At 53.1% G+C, this 16,949-nt stretch overlaps 1 protein-coding gene across 3 annotated transcripts; it reads left to right on the top strand.

The window, feature by feature from the left end:
• The first annotated feature begins 197 nt into the window (after positions 1–197).
• Positions 198–7,112, top strand: LOC131568051 (transcription elongation factor A protein 3-like). Of its 3 annotated transcripts, XM_058819914.1 has the most exons (14): positions 206–604; positions 2,049–2,111; positions 2,214–2,319; positions 2,633–2,798; positions 3,049–3,117; positions 3,323–3,391; positions 3,517–3,591; positions 3,857–3,934; positions 4,033–4,187; positions 4,480–4,541; positions 5,416–5,565; positions 6,087–6,233; positions 6,313–6,384; positions 6,522–7,112. In XM_058819914.1, exons 1-14 carry the CDS (start codon positions 206–208, stop codon positions 6,528–6,530), a joined length of 1,620 nt encoding a protein of 539 aa, XP_058675897.1. In that variant the 3' UTR covers positions 6,531–7,112. The 3 variants fall into 3 exon arrangements, with proteins under 3 accessions (XP_058675898.1, XP_058675896.1, XP_058675897.1); XM_058819913.1 differs by lacking the exon at positions 6,522–7,112 and having other exon boundaries at positions 201–604; positions 6,313–6,417; XM_058819915.1 differs by lacking the exons at positions 2,049–2,111; positions 6,522–7,112 and having other exon boundaries at positions 198–604; positions 6,313–6,417.
• Positions 7,113–16,949: the final 9,837 nt, after the last annotated feature.

Here is a 16,949-nt window from a genome sequence, read left to right as displayed (position 1 = left end):
GTACCAAAATACTCCAATATGTGGAGTACTCCAGTATAAGAACTATTCCTGTGTAGTGGAATTCCACATATATTGGAACATTCCAATGCATGAAATATAAAGATTATTCCCCCAGGGCTCTTGCTGCTGGATCAGCTTTGGGAAAAACAGAGCCTGCGGCACACTGTACCCGTGCCCCTGAGGATTCCCTACCTCAGCCATGCCGATGGCCAAGCCCCATCCCGGGCCCTGTGCCTGCCCGGACTCCAGACGGCCGCGAGCGCCCCAGGGCGCGCCTCCTCTGCTCCTGCAGCCGTGGCTCTCGACTATATTTAGCCCTCCCCCGTGCTATTTTGCTTTCCTGGCAGGAGTTTATAACTGGCCGGGACAGCCCCACCTCCTTTCTGCTTTCTCTCCCTTCCCTTCTCTTCCCTTCCTGTCCCTTTCCCCCTTTTCCCCTCCTCTCTGCTCCCTCCCACCCCGCTGCCCAGGACCCCATGTCAGCAGTGCCCAGCTGTGTCCACAGCCAGTGTCCTGCTCCGCTGGAGCCCCCGCCATGGGGCCCGCTGAGGAGCTGGTCCGGATTGCCAAAAAATTGGATAAGATGGTGGCCAGGAAAAGCACGGTAAGGTGGCTGAGCTCCTCGGGGCATGTGCGCATATTTAAACATACAAATTTACACGTGTACATATTTGCACACATGCTTATTTACACACTTGCTTGTTTACATGCATGTTTAAATGTTGTGTGGCTTGGGAAAGGACGGGGGGGGGGGGGGGGGTTGCTTTTTACAGCCCTCACGTTGTCCCTGGAGGTGCTGAGTGGGTTTAAGGGGTGCTGCCCGTGTCACCCAAGCCCAGCCTCAGGACATCATAGTCAACACCCATGGGATTTAATTTTGCCTCTAATTTGGCTCTCTCCTGTGCCCCATTGCTCCCAGACTCTGGGATTTGGGGGAAAGGGGTGTTTGTCCCATGGGTGGCAGCTCTTGACACTGCTTGGCAGTGCCGCACTGTGGGCGACAGGTGTTTGGCCCCCAGCCTGTGCACCAACACCTGATCAGTGCCAGGGCCAGAGGCTCGTGTACAGGCAAGGAAAAGCTCTGGGCTGGGGGATATAACACCCTCAGGCACAGCCCTGCCTGTTGCACAAGTATGCAAAGAGAGGGGAAGGGGTCAGACGCTGTTTCCTGGGTGGTTGTGCTCTGGGGAAGCCACGATCCAGCCCTGCCACCCTTGTGCCAAGTGAGGATCCTGGTGAGCCTGTTACATGTGCCAAGCCCAGCTCTCAGAGTTAATATTTGACTGTTTCCACTGGCCTTTGCCCTGACAAGGTGCAGGCTCCTGGCTGCGGGGGCAGCACTGCTGTCTCCATGGATCTGGTGGCTTTTTGGGATGCCAACGCTTGGTATCAAACCACATCCCATGGCTCTGCTTGGTGCCAGGAATTACCCAGGGGTCAAGGGACAGGGGTGTTCCATACTTCTCTTGCTACACTTTGGGATGGGACAGAGCCAGGGTCCACCTACAACACAGGAATGTCCCTGCACCCATGAAACTGGGGGGATCTGATCCAGCCCCTCCTGGTGGGACTCCAGGGAACAGTGTCCCTGGAGGGGGATACCTGGGAACTGGTGTCTGCTGCTGGGGCTCTGAAAATACCAAGGATGAGGAGGAGGAGAAAGACAGTGAGGAGGAGGAAGGCTCTGTGCTGGACTATCCTTATCTCAGCTGCCACTGCAGGGTACCAGGATGTGTCCCATGGACCTTCACACCCCTGAGCAGGGGACATTGGGAAATCCCCCAGCTGTCCCTAAGTCCCACCAGCCCAGATTTTTCTTGCAGATGGGGGTTTTCCCAAGTTTTAAGAAAAGCTCATGCTATCCAGCTGGAGATGTGACCTGGGGCTGGGATGATCCAGGAGGATTTGGGTGTGGGACTTTTCTATCGGTGTGAGAGGTCAGGCAATCCCAGGGAGCCGCCCAGGGCTGCTTTGGGTTGTCCTGTCATGCCCTTTCTGGTGCTGCCTGGTGCCTCCTCAAGGGCTCCTGTGGCTTCTCCCTGCTGTAGGAAGGGGCACTGGATCTGCTCAAGTCTCTTACTGGCTACACCATGACCATCCAGCTGCTCCAGGTGAGGGGGTTTGGGTGGGGGGACACCCCATGGGGTAGCTTGTCCTGTGCCTTGTGCCAGCCACCGCATCCCTAAGGATGTGTTCCCGGTGTGTGTCCCCAGACCACGCGGATTGGAGTGGCTGTGAACTCAGTGCGGAAACACTGCTCAGATGAAGAGGTGGTGGCCTCAGCCAAAATCCTCATCAAAAACTGGAAGCGACTTCTGGGTGAGCGATGCTGGAGGGAGACGAGAACCCCCCAAATCTCAATCCTCCCTGAGCCATCCCTGCACCTCAAGCCCCAATGCTTTCTGGGGGGATGGAGTGGAATCAGTCCAGAGCCAGGACATGCAGGCTCCTATAACCTGTAACTCAGATTTTCCAAAGGCTTGTTTTCACTCTGGGATAGAGTGGTGTAAATCAATGCGTGCCCCACCAAGGGCTGAGCATCTCCACAATCATTCCCCACCTCAGGATGCAACTCTGCAGGTGCCCTATGCTGGTTTGGGCTGTGACTGTGACGCCCAAATCCTTCCCACAGAGTCCACCACCACAAAAAAAGAGAAGTATGCAGATAAGAAGAAGGAGAAGGACACAGATGGAGACAAGGAGAAGAAGAAGGAGCTGGATGTTTCCAGCTGCCCCAGTGAAGGGGTGAAGCACAGCAAGAATACAGCTGAGAAGCACAGGGAGAAGTACAAGGAGAGGTTAGGGCTCCTGCCTGCTGTTGGGGGACACCAGGGCCAATATGAGACCACCCTCTCCTTGGTCTTTAGGAGTTTATCCATCTCTGCCTACCCATGGATGCTGGCAGCACCTCTGGAGACCAAACTGCCTCTGAGACAGCACCAGGGCCGATTTTGGAGGAGGGAGAAGTGGATATTTTCTATTTTCCCTTCTCTATAACTAGGTCATTTTGGACAGTGCTTATCTGACCCGTGCTCTCTCTATCTCTAGGAAGCCCAGCAAGTGTGACTCCCATGCCACCACCACCCAGGGCCACTCTGCTGATTCCAGCCCGGAGAGGTACCTGCTGAAGGATGCCCTGACCCTCACGCCAGGCTCTGCCAGGCACTGCCAACCCAGAGGAGGCTTTGCTGGCAGCCTGGGGGGGGGGGGGGGGGGGGTTTCAGGGATGGGGGATGCAGATGGACAGGATCCAGCTCACAGGTTGCCAGAGTATGCTGGGTTTGCTGAGAGCTTCTCTCCCTTCCTTTGGGCCGTGGTGAAGAGAGTCCAGTGATGGCAGGAGCCCCACTGCATCCTCCAAGAAATCACCTCTGGATGGCAAGAAAGAGAGGTGGGTCCTGGGGCTGCATGAGGATGGGAGAGGCAAGACCCTGGCCCCTCACTGGGTTGTGTTTGGGGTGTGGACCCATCACTTGTCCCAGCTACTGCACTCTGACATGGGGCTTGTCCTGCCAGGAGAGCCTCTGCTGACTCCAGGTCCTCAACTGTCTCCTCCTCTTCCTCCACACAGAAGAGACTGTCAGGGGAGAGGTAAGGAGAGGGTGTCCTTGGGCAGCCTGGGGATGCTTTTAGGGTCTCCATGAACGTGGAGGGGGTGAGAAGTGGCTGGGAGCCCTGATCCTGCCACAGCACTGAGATATTTCCTGGGAGGAGCAAATGGAGATTCCTGTTGGCTTCCGAGCGAGCGCTCTCATCGATGTGCTGATGCCTGAGGTCCTGCCACCAGTCCCTGCCCCTGTCCTGCCTGCCCCGTCTCTGGTGTCATCCCCACTGTCCTGTTTCATGCCACTCCCAGGAGAGCCTCTGTGGGCACCAGCCTCTCTCCAGCTCCCACCAGCTCCCAGAGAAACTCCAGTGACAGCAAGGAGGAAAGGTAAGAGAGACCCACTCCACTTCCAAGGACCCCGGCAGGTCCCTGCGGCTGTGCCAGGACCCTGCCACCTGCCCGTGCCCCTCCATGTGCCCCTGCAGAGCCAACAGCAGCAAGGCCAAGCCTGAGGTGCTGCGAATGCCCAGCAGCCCCTCCTTCTCTGCCAGCCCCTGCTTCCTGGCCCCCTGCTACCTCACAGGGGACTCGGTGCGGGACAAGTGCATTGAGATGTTGACGGCTGCACTGCACATGGACGGTGAGCAGTTCTGGGGGTGCTGGACCCTACACTGGGCTATTTCTCCTATGGGACAGTCCAAATAGGAGCATTCAGCCCCAAAGGAAAGAAAAGGTTGGTAGGGTCTCTGATAAGGGGGTTGGATGTGAGGATGCATCTTGGTAAGGTTCAAGATGGGTAAAACTAGGTGTTTTAGAGATAGAGGGTCTGGGGCAAGTTCTGGGGGAGAGGTGAGATTTTCTGGGGGAGGTACAGTGAGACCTGTGGCTGGTTTCACACCTGAAAGTCACCCCTTAACCTCTCTACCCTTTAGACGACTACAAGGAGTTCGGTGTTAACTGCGAGAAGATGGCATCGGAGATTGAAGACCATATCCTTTGGGAGCCTAGGGGTCCCCAGGCTTCTCCTGCTGGGGGGGGGGGGGGGTGTACGTGGGCTCAAGAGTGCTGCTGGGGACAGGACAGAGGGTGACAGGGACAAGGACAGAGGGTGACAGACTCTGCCTTGCTCGTTGCCTGCAGAGGGAGCCCAGACCTCAGTGAGAGGATGCTGAGGCTAAGGCGGAAGCTGATTCTGAGCAAAGCTTCTGAGCACATGCCTTTGTCCAGGGGTCTGTGTGTCCTCCCCAGTCCCCTCTGGTCAGGGGCCTGCCTTCATCCCTGGGGAAATAAATCCAAACCCAGCCAAAGCTTTTCCCATGAGCCTGCTGTAGGTGCCTGTGTCTCCTGCTAGAACCAGTCTGTCACAGTGTCCAGGCTGTGCCATGCTGGAAGGGATGGAGCCACCTCTGCCCACCGCCAACTCAAGGCTTGGGGTTCTCCTGGCAGCCCACTGAGACCAGGACCAACGCCAGGGTGGTTCACCTCCTGGGTGCCCTTTTTGGTGCCTCCCAGACCCTGTGCCCAAAGCTGCTACACCAACCCGTCCATACTCATATTCTTTGGGAGGAGGGAGTAGACAGAGTCCTCTGCACCATGAGCTTTTGTCCCAGCACAGGGCTTGGTGATAGTCCCTGTGCCCCATAGCCTTGCCTGGATGTTAGACATTCCAAGGTAGTGGAAAGTCATTTTCCTCCCCACATCTGAAGCTGTGCTTCGTCCTCTTAAAGCCAAGGATGGGACACTTCCCGCAGGGAGGAAAGCCCCACTGAGATCAGCCACCTCCACGTGACCATTGGCCCTGGTGACAGCAGCACCAAGCTGGCATCCCCCATCTCCCTGTGTTGATTCTTTGACGGACCCCACATATCTTCCAGGAGCTGAAGAGCACAGACATGAAGTATCGCAACCGGGTGCGGAGCAGGATCAGCAACCTGAAGGACCCCAAGAACCCTGGGCTGCGCAGGAATGTGCTGTGCGGGGCCATCGAGCCCAGCCTCATCGCCCGCATGACTGCTGAGGTGGGCACTGGGGTGCATGGGGCTGATGCCCCTGGATCTCTTCCTCTGTGGTGCCCAAGTGCTGGGTCTTGGCTTGCTGCTGCCCACAGTGGGGATGTCCCAGCACATCTCTGTCCCACTCCAGTGCTGAATGAGACATGGGGAGCATTAGGAGAAAGCTGGCACTGCTAGGTCCCCTTAAAGCCCTGCAGACCCCCAGCCTAACACAGATCTGGCTGTGGGATGTCTCACTGGCAGGAATCAGGCTGGAGTGTCCCCATTTGTCCTCCTTAGCCACGGTCCACAAATCAGGCTCCTCGGAAGCCCAGTTTCCCCTGTGGGGAGACAGATCCCTGCAGACAGCAGTTTTAGTTTGAAGATGGGATGATTTTTTCATCAGTATGGGTTTAAGCCCTCCAGCATGCACAGACAGCAGGATTAATCCTGTTTTGGGAGAGGATGGGGAAGGTGTTGGACTGTGGTACTTGGATGTGAGCAGAGCCATGGCCACACTGACCCATGTGGGCCAATGCTGGTGGCAGGAGATGGCCAGTGATGAGCTGAAGAAGCTGCGGAATGCCATGACCCAGGAGGCCATCCGGGAGCACCAGATGGCCAAGACAGGCGGCACCGTCACCGACCTCTTCCAGTGTGGCAAATGCAAGAAGAAGAACTGCACGTACAACCAGGTCAGGCCTGGTCTGCAGGGGAGCTTGCCTCGGGGGGATGCTGTAAGGGTCTCACTGAGGCAGTGCTGCTCCACCCCAGGTACAGACGCGCAGCGCCGATGAGCCCATGACAACGTTTGTGCTGTGCAACGAGTGTGGGAACCGCTGGAAGGTCTGTGACCATCTGGGGAGAGGCTCTGGGTAACCCACCCCTTTCCTAGCCTTCAGGGGTAGCAGAGCCCCCTGAAGGGGTGCTTTGGGTGCTGGCTGAGGGCTTATCACCTGTCCTGGGCTCTGCTTCTCCTGCAGTTCTGCTGACGTGGCTGGCGATTGGGCTGGAGGGAACATGGTGCAAGACAAGATGCTGTGACACCACATTGGGCAGCTGGGTTGGGGAGGAGGGATCAGGGTGACCCCAGTCCCTAAGCACCAGCTCTTTGTACCCTTGCACTGGGCTCCTTCAAACATCCTGGGGACCTGGCCTCCGGCAATGTCAAGTTCACTCAAGAAGGTCCCTGTGAATTCAATGGTTCTTCCCTGCAAATTCCTGCCCTTTGATTGGCGTGTGCTGGGATCCCACTGGAAACAGACTCATTCCTGGTTTGAGGGCAGGAGAGACATTGTTCCGTGGAGATGGGGCTGTGCCTGGGAGCTGAGGGTGGCAGAGGGCCAGGTCATAACCCAAACACCTTCTTCCTCACCTAAGTGCACACGGAGGGGAGAGACATGGAGGGGACAGGGTGGGTGCAGCATGTCCAGATGCTGTTGGGATGCCACTGTGCCCCTCTGCTCTGTGACAAATGGACCATCCATCCTGGCTTGAAGGCACTATGGCCCAGGAAAGAAGGAAGGATGGCAGGGAGAGGAGCAAGGAAGAACCCTTCCAGTCAGAGTAATAAAGGTGTGAACTATCTCTGCAGCATTGACTCTTTCTTAAGATTGGTTTGGGATGTCTGTCTCGAGTTTATAGCTCTCCAGCTTGAGCCTCAGGATCGTGGAGGGTGCTGCTCCCATGCTTGTGTGAGCCAGAGTGTGAGAGCAGAGAAGGACAGTGAAGCTGTTAATTAACCGATCATTAATTTTTAAATCTTGGCCTGAGGTGTGAATTTTTTCACGGGCCGTGGCATTTGTACCCAGACTTGGGTGCTAAATCCTCTGTGTTTGGGGGGTCCCCACCACCCTTAAGCCCTCTGAAAGAGCTCTCTGGGCTGTGGTGCTTGTTAACACTCTGAAGTGATTAATGAGCCTCCAAGGCAATTATTTACACTTGTGACAGTGTGTGTGGCTGCAATTAAGGAATATAACAGATTGTAGGGAATGAATAAAACATCAGTGTGACCTTGAGGTGTGAAGGGAGCACAGGAAGGGCAGGACTGGGGCTCCCAGCCATCCCCAGGGTGCCTCAGGGTGTGTTTGCCTGGAACAAGGCTGAAATAGGGAATTTGGACCTAAATTTTTTTGCAGTCCAGTCTAATGAAAGTGTTTAAGTGATACCAGAGGGAGCCAGACTCCAAGCATGTTATGATGGATCTCCTGGCATCCCTCTGTGTCCTTCACAAGAGCCCTCAGGACCTCTGCTGCAGCTCCAGCCCCACGTGGGGCCGGTCGTGGCCACGCAATGATGGAAAGGCCCTTACAGTTCCTGCTCAGGGGTTGATTTACCCACCCCGAAGCTCCAGGTTTGGATGCTCCAACGCTTCAGCAGAGGCTGGCGTCTCTTCCTGCCTCTCCCTACCTATCTCTGCATGAATCACAGAATCATTTCAGTTGGAAAAGGCCTCCAGGATAATTGAGCACAACTGCTCTCCCAGCACTGCCAAGCCCACCGCTAACCACATGTCCCCAGTGCCGCATCAACATATCTTTTAAATACCTCCGGGCGACTCCAAGAAGATGCTGAATCTTCTATCTGATGGAATTTTTATATTTAATCCCCAACCTGCAACACTTTTAACAACTCCACAGAGTGTCCAACTCCAGCCAGGCTTCCCCATGAGCGGACAGCCACTACTGGTGCTGCCAGGCCACATCCCTTCCCCAAAGACAGCCCTCAGCCACCTCAGGGACACAGAATCTCCCGCGTGGCCACTTTTATTTATTTTGCAATCCTGGCTTGCCCAGGGGTCACCATGCCCCGTAGTCCAGCCCCCCCAGCTCACCCGCAGCACGGGGCTTTGCCGCTGCCCTTCTCCCCCGCATTTTTCCAGCCTTGAGAAAACAATCAGAACTTTGCTGTTCTCTGGTTTCCTTGGCAACCCCATTTCCCCATCCTCTCACTTTATGCATCTGTATCTCCCCTGGCCCCGGTCACCGACCCCCACAGCACAGTGGCAGGTCCCTGTGCACAGGGATGGAGCAGGAGATCATGTGTCCTGTCTACCACCAGGACAGCTGATCCCAGAGGGACCCTCTGGAAAATTTCCACTCTGTCTCATCTCAGCCAGGGCTTCCCAAGCACCTGGGCTTATTGGAAAGGAATGGAGTAGCTGGTGGTGGTTCGTGTCTCTGAACTGAACTGAATTAAAGCAGTTTTGGAGCCAGTCTTTATCTCTCAGTGTGGGTCCTAGTGCTCCCGCTGTGCACAGGGTAGCCAGAGAAGCTGTGGCTGCCCTATCCCTGAAAGTGTCCAAGGCCAGCCTGGTCAGGGCTTGGAGCAACCCATTCTAGTGGAAGGTGTCCCTGCCCATGGCAGGGGTGGAATGAGAAGAGCTTTAAGGTCCCTTCCAAGCCAAAATATTTCATGATTCCATGACTGGCAGTCTCTGCGACAAACTGAGCAGATTCCCCTGCTCATTCCTACACTTTCTGCCAATCAATAGGTAATGATCCCTTAGGCACAAGCACTCACTGCCTCCCCAGACCTCAAGCTTTTTGTTTTAATAAACCCCTAAGCACTGGTTTTCCTAAATTCAAGGTGCTGCCTCTGCTAGAAGGGCAGGAGAATGCAGGGCTTTGGGTCTGGATTCCGTAGGGGTGCTTGTCAAAGGATGCAGTGTGTGGTGGTCCCCAAACACCCCAGGAACCAGGCAGGGGTAACCAGCAGGACACTCCCAGCATTGAATGAGGCACAAGTAGCACTGAAATATAGGAGGAAAAAATTGCTGAGCCTCCTTCTGGTTCCAGCCCCAGGTTGGGATGCAAATGGAATTTCCTTTCTATTTCATTGTTTTGTCTTGATGTGAGTGATTCAATTGCTTTGGAGCAGCTCTGAAAAAATTAGTGATTGCCCAGGACAGCCACATGATCCAGCCTGGATCTTCAGCCAAGCCAAAATACTTGGAGCAAAGCCATGGATTTGAGCTGACTGGGTATTTGCTTTGGGGTGTTTTTCTTGGGAGAAAAAAAAAAAGAAAAAAAAATCACTTTTCATCTGCAGTGTTTGCAGTCCATTGGAAGGAAACGATTCGTTGAGGTGTATGGCTGCAATTCTGCACACCAGGCTTTGTGATGATTAAAAGCATCAAAAAAACCCAAACTGGACCGAGGCCTTTATTTTTAAAGTGAAATGTGTTGCATGAAAAATTACAGAATATACCTTTCCTAAAGAAAAACCCTGTGCCTTTTCTTTTTCTTGGCCAGAGAGGTTTGCTGAGTCTGCAGAACACTTTGATCTAAGCCTGCCTAAAATCACAGTGCTTGGCATGGACTTTTTTTTTCCCCTCCATTAGCTGAATACTCAGAGAAATGAGCAAAGATCCCCCATTAAATGCAAAAATCCCTCCACAAAATCCATTTTTTCCTCACTTTCAGCTGGAACCATGCACACTTTTCCCTCTTATAGCCAGGATGGAGGAGACGACAGCAAAAAAACCCCAATAAATGCTATAAACCCCCCCCCCCCAATTCCCTCAAACCGCACAAATTCCCATCTCTGTGCTTCCCACATCGACCTAAATATTGCAGAGGAAAAAAAAGACATTGGCTTTTTTGCCTGACACTTTTTTCCCTCCCTGCCAGGAGCTCTTGGGCGCTCGGCAATTAGGAGCTGTGGATTAATCTTGAGTGATATAATGAAGTGCCAGGTGGCTGGAGGACAGAGCTGGTGAACAAGGGGGGAGGGGAAGGGAGGGACAGTTGCTCTACAGATTGACATGATTTAGGACAGGTTTAGTGCAGGCAGAGCACCCAAAGTGATGGGAAAGAGGAAGAGGAGCCTGAAGGGGCTCAGTGGGATATTCAGGCTCATCCCTACTCTGTGATCCTCTGCATCAAAATGCATGGATCAGGCAGGGCTTGTGTTGCAGAAGAAGAATCATCTTTGCACATTTTCTAGCCCTCATTTGCTTGTAATGTCCCCAAAGTATCTTTCCACCTGCTTTACACCATCCCAGTCTCCCAGCCCCACGTCAATTATTTATTGAGGAAAAATGCCCCAGGAGGGCAGGTTGGCAGCTCTTCCCCCAGCCATATCTGTGCCCCCTTTCATAGTCATAGAACCATGGAGTTCTTGCAGTGTGAGGGGACCTTAAAGCCCATCTAGTCCCACCCCCTGCCACTAAACCAGGTAACTCCAAGCCCTGTCCAGCCTGGCCTTGGACACTTCCAGGGATGGGGCACCCACAGGGGCTCTGTGGAGCCCGTGCCAGGGCCTCTCCATCCTGACAGGGAAGAATTCCTTCCCAATACCCCATCTAACCCTGCCCTCTGGCAGTGGGAAGCCATTCCCCTTGTCCTGCCACTCCAGACCCTTGTAAATAGTCTCTGTCTGTCTTTCTTGACAGCTCCTTCAGGTGCTGCAAGGCCACAATTAGGTGACCTCAAAGCCTCTTTTCCAGGCTGAACAATCCTACCTGTCTCAGCTCTTTGCCTTTTCTCCAAGGTCTCTGGAAGCCTGAAAGTTGAGAGCAGCTGGCACTGAGGGCCACATTCTTCCAACAAAATGTCTTGTCTTTCCAAAATGAGAATATAAATAGTGTGTCCTGTAAAAACGTCATTACCCAGGAGCCGTGCCACCAGCGCCGGCCACGCGCAGCAAACCCATCACCCACAGCAGCCAATTTATTCCCAGCTCTGGCAGGGTCAGCAGCCATGGGGGAAACAAATGCTAATTAATAGCACTGTGCAAAGCAGCCGGTCTAGGCATGGCATGTAATTAGTGAGCCAACTGAATTCGCCACAGTGCTGGGGCTGTGGGGAAAGAGCAGCCACGGAGGAGGGACCCGCTGCAGCTCCCAGCTATAACTCAGGATGAGGGCACTGATTGTGCTGGAACACGTGTGTCACGCTGCCATCAGTGTGGCTGTGACACTCCGTGTGTGTGCTCCCATCCCTCTGATCCCTACACCCCCCCTCCCTGGTCCAACCCCATCCCTGCTGTCTCCTCGACGTGCTCCCTCTGCACAGACGTTTTGCAGGTAAACGTGACAATTCCTCGGGGCAGGAAAGATGCTTGAAATATAAAAACTCCTGATGGTGGGAGATGCAGAGCCCAGGGAGGAATCGTGCTAATGCCCTTACATCTCTGCTGAGGTGAGTCATCCAGGCCCTCAGAGGATCCTGGCTGTGCTTGGATACGGGGAAGGTAGAACCACAAGGCAAAATGAGAAATTGCTTTGCTCAGAAGATATCTCGGTTACAGCAAGGACTAAAAACTGTCTCCTTGGCACCCACCCTCAGCTCTGGTCCCACAGCCATGGGGAAGAGGGGGTGTTGTGTTGTTGTGTGGGTAAGAAGGGCCCCATTTGTGGGAGAAATGGGAACACTTAGCCTAGAACATTCAAGTTGTTAATGGAATGCAGTTATTAGTAGAAGGGAGGAGAATGGGTCTTTCCATCAGGCTGATGGGAAAAATCCATTCTGGAATTGGGAATTAGGTTGGAACATCACCTTGAAGATGGTTATGGGCAAACACTGCCTCCTTCATCCCTGGCGACATTGCTGCTCTGATGCTCCCAGTCTCTCTGCCACATCCATATGGATGTGTGTGTGTTGCTCCTTGGTGAGGACAGGGGGACAGCTCCTGGGAGCTGTGTCCATCCCTGACCAAGTTTTGCTGCCTACTGTGCCATGGGAGGGCGAGCTAAGAAGGGAAAGTTAAAAACTCAAATTTCAAAAAATCCTTTAAATCAACAACATTTTCTCTAAGCCAACACCGTCCTGAGCCAGGGCTGCTCTTGACATGGCTCTGCCTCCACCAAACCTGGCAGCAGGAATGGATTTACACATCAAATATCCTCTCCCTCAACCTGCTGAAGCCCAAACCTTGGGAGAGAGGAAAAACCTGTTTCCAGCTCTTTTCTTCTCCATGTAAATAAGCATCTATTTGCAGAGTATTTCCTTCCACCTAAGGCTTTCATTGGACATCAGTTATTTAATATTGCTCTTTATAATCCTTGTGCTTGGCTCTCAGCTGCTTCACCCATCTCAGAGCAGGGATGTTGGCACTTTGTGTTTAGAAAATATATATATGTATTTAGATAGGCAGACAGATAGCTGTGGAAGAAGAGCTGTTCCAATCATTAAATCACCACTTTCAATTTTTCCTTATTACTAGTCTTCATTTAACCACAGGCCAGGCTGGCCAAGTGCTCTCTGGAGACAGCCCAGCTGAGCCTAGCAGGTTTGCAGCCCTAAAAGGGGTCTTAAGGAAAAAAAAAAACACAATCTGATAATCAGAGGGGATATCTTCCCTGAAAATGTCTTCCCAAGGCAGAGGCATTCAGGAAGGGGACAATGATGTGGCTGGAGTGTGATACTGGCTTCCTGCTAGGCTGGGATATTTTCAGGGAGGAAGAGTGGGAGAGGGGGTGGTGCAGATCCCAGCACATCTGCAAAATGCAGGCAGTGAAAGGGTGAGTTTTGTGCCTTTCAAAAGAAGGAAGAAAAGAGGGAGAGAAATCGCCTTCTCTGATCAGCTGTCTGAGGTTCTGCAGGCTAGAGAGGCTGCAGGAGGGGGAGCTGCCTTTGAAGCTGGGAGAGGCTGAGCACAGCAGTCTTTGCTGTCACTGCTCCTCTTCCTCCGGCTCTTTCCTGTTCCTGTCCTCATCCTGGATGGGGAGCCTACCCTCAGGATGGCCAAAACACCCAGCATTGGGATGTCAGTGGTGCTCTCATTACAGGATACAAACAGAGCCAGAGATTTCCTCTGAGACCCAGCACTGATGGGTTTCAACTCCATTCCCTAGTGTCTCTTGCTTTTCCCCGGGTATCACCATGGCCATGGAAGAGCTGTGCCATCCCACCTGCTCTCCAGAGGCTCCCGGTGCTGGCTGATGGACTGGCAATGTCGGCAGAGGCTCTGCCCCATGGCTTGGCTTTGCCCCTGGCAGCAGGGAGGGAAGCAGGTGGCTGTCCTGGAAAAATACAGCACAGGGCATGCACCCTGCGCTGCCCTCCCTGGCTGCTCTCCCAAGGCCACCAGGACATGTGGGAGCAGGCACCTGGTGGAATCAGGCTGGGAACTGAAGCAAAGCAAGATCCCCAGCTCTGACAAAGGGCTGGAGGGAGAATCCCTGGAGGCAGCTGCATCGGGGGTGGCATCACCACAAATGTTCATCACCAACAAGTGATGCAGTTGGCTTTTCTGCTGGAGATCCAGCTCAGACAAGTCAGGGATGAGCCAGGTGAAAAGCTGGCAGCTGCTGACCAAGAGTTCAGAGATAACCAGGAAAGAGCCTTAATCACATATTTAAAACACCTGTAACCACAACTGCTCCCATGCCATTGCTTCCCTGACCTCTACATCTTGGCTCCTGGCAGGGAATGACTGGCACAAAAACTAAGAGCTTCTGGGAGCTGATGCTCTTTCTGCAGCTCCTGATGCCTCCAGGTACAAGTCCCCTAAATCTCAATCCTTTAGCCCCAAACTAAACCGGATCCAAACCTTCCTGTGCTTTTCCACCAGGTTTACACTGCAAGGAGGTTTCCTGTCCTCTCTCAGCCCCAAACCTAATCGTCCCATGGACTTCTGCAGGAGCATGAAAAAGGGGAGGGAAGACACAGGGTCTGAGTCCAGAGCAAGAGGCTCTGAAGCTGCGCTCTGTGATTTGGCACAGTTAGAGAGCAGCAGGATTGCAGCTGACCTGGATTCCCAACATCAAAGATAACTCCTGCCTCTTCCCCAGCATCTCCAGGGCCCTCCAAGGAGGTGAATCAATGAGCTGAGCAGCCACATGTCCATCTCATCTGGTACTGGCATCCAGGGCTGTGGGTGATGGCAGCACCATCTCCCCTGCACTGTGGCTCAGAGCTAAAAAGCTGCACAAAATGTAACATTTATATGCTGAGAAAGAAGCCTGCCTCCTCCATGATCAGTGTGGTCAAAGGTGGCCCTGGGGGTTTAAGCCACATTTGGCATGGGTCTAACCCCCATCCTCTTGGTACAGTGACAGACATTGGTAAATCTCCTGTCAGACTCACAGGAGACAGACAAACAGACCTTATCCCTTGGGAAACCCAGACCTAACAGTCTTACCTGTCATGTCACGACCAGCCCGAGGCACCAGGACACCTGGTTCCCATGTTACAACCAGCCCCAAGCAATAGGACACTGAGTCCCCATGTCTCAGTCTCAAAGGACCTGCTCCTTGTCCAGAAAAACCCTGAAAGCCCCTCCGGGAGCCCAGGGGTCACATTGACATCAATTCCTTCCACCAACAGCAAAAAGCTTTCTTTTTCCATGCTGCTGTGTTTCCCTGCTCCCTGTGATGGTTCATTTCTGAGATGACTCACAGGCTGTTAATGCATTGAATGGAAGCAGCTCTGCCACCTCTGAGCACAAAGCTGAGGGGGGCACAGCTCCGGCTCCCAGCTCCCCAAAATCCAGGGAGATGCTGTCGGTTCCCAGTCAATGCTCCATTGTCAGACAAAGGCAGCACAGAGGGGGCAGTGGGGTGGTGAAAATACCTAAATAAGCAACAATCAGGGAAAAAGGCTCCTGTGGGGACTGAGCTCCCCAGGGATGGGGTGAAATGGCCGTCCTTCCTTCACTGCCAGCACAGCTTGGTGCCCACAAGCCATTCGCTGTCGCTGTCCCTGCCCCAAGGCCAGCGATGGGTGAAGGAAAGGGGCTCATTAACCCCTCTGATGAAATAATCATCACTTTGGAGGCATTTTTCATGGAAGAAGATGAACTAGCAAATGCACTCACCCTGTGTTTGTAAGGAACCTTGCTGCCCCCAGCCCTGGGCAGGCTGGCACTGACACCAGCTTGAGCCTGGCAGGAGAACAGCCCCTCTTATATTCAAGGACATCTCTGGGATACTGGTGGCATCACCCTCAAGATATCACCAACCTATGGGAGAGGGATTGTTGCCTGCAAGGTGGTGAGCAGAGATTTTCCATCCAGCCTCTGGACTCAGCTCCGACTCTGGCCATCTCAGTGTGCAGACACCCGGCCCCAAGGGACAGCCCCTCCACACACAGTGCCGAGGAAACAATGCTGCAAACCCCCCAGCTCACATGCAGCCACGCAGAATGGTGAGGCAGAGAAGAATCTCATCTAATTTTAACTCCCCTGACGGATGGGCTTTGTTCTTTGCAGCAGCTGCCCCGCAAGGTATGAAAACACTCAGATATGTTGACATGGGAAAACAAAACACACAAATCAGCCCATTTTCCTCTTCAAGGCTGATTTATCTAGAGCTGTCAGTGGAGGGAGGGGAAGTGATGAGCCCTGGGGAAATGGAGGAGCAGCCTGGACTCGCAACTCGGTGGTTACCAGTGCAGTTGGGCTGATGCTCAATGAGCATCTGGTCCATTCTCTCCCAAACCCCAAAACACCTCAGAGCTAGCGAAAACAAAGTGACATTTTCTGCTGCAGTTCCCCAAGGTGTGATTCTGTGCATGTCCTGGGTCATCCTTATAAATGAGGGAAGCTAGATGCCAATGGAGCCCCCGCAATGTGGTTCACCACAAGCTGAGCTCCTTCCTGGTGCCCCCATTGTGCTGACTACTTGGTTTTCTGAGTTGGGATAGGTGGGATCAGACACTGGAGAATGGTGACAGGAGCACAGGGGGAGGAGAGGAGGCTAGGAAGGAAGGAACCTGGTCTAGTGGAAGGTGTCCCTGCCAGTGGCGCAGTATGAAATTAGATGGGCTTTAAGGTCCCTTTCTACCCAAATCATTCCATGATTCTATGAAGATAGGCACTATGAAGGGGGAATAAAAAAGGCAGTTTCCCCTCTCTGGATCACAGCTCTGAATATTTTTATATATTTAAATTTTAGATACTTTTATATTTCTATCATAATTCTATACCAGGGCAGAATGCCCTGGCCCCCACCTCAGCAGAGGACACAGCTGTCCCAGTGTCACCAGAGATCCAGTGCAAGGCTCTCCCTAACAGCATCATGGCAAGGTGAGAGCCATGGTACTGTTAGGGAGTCTCAGTGTCCTTCTGAATTTCCAAAAATCCTCATGAAGAATTCATCTCCCCTGCTTCCTCCTTCATTAACCTCTGGAGGTTTCCATGGATTTTGACTGGAGTCCAGCCAGAGCAGATTAATGGCTCTTGCATGTTATTTTTATGTCCATTTTGATTAAAAGCAATAAATTCCAGAGGAGAGTATCTTCTCACCATGAAATACACTTTGTCAATTTCTCAGTCTCTGAGTAAATCAAAACACTGCCATTAGTGGCTCCAGCTGTAAATCCCCTTGGATGGACCTTAGCTCACCGGGCAAAGGAGCAACATGAATTGTGCTACTCGACAGCCTCAGCATTGCTCTCACCATCTCAATTTGATATCTTATTTATTTTTCAGGGTGTGGGTGAGAAAATAAGAACTGAGGCATTGCC

The sequence above is a fragment of the Ammospiza caudacuta genome, chromosome 25 (assembly GCF_027887145.1).
Source record: "Ammospiza caudacuta isolate bAmmCau1 chromosome 25, bAmmCau1.pri, whole genome shotgun sequence".
NCBI lineage: Eukaryota > Metazoa > Chordata > Aves > Passeriformes > Passerellidae > Ammospiza > Ammospiza caudacuta.
This window is presented reverse-complemented; position numbering and strand designations above follow the sequence as displayed.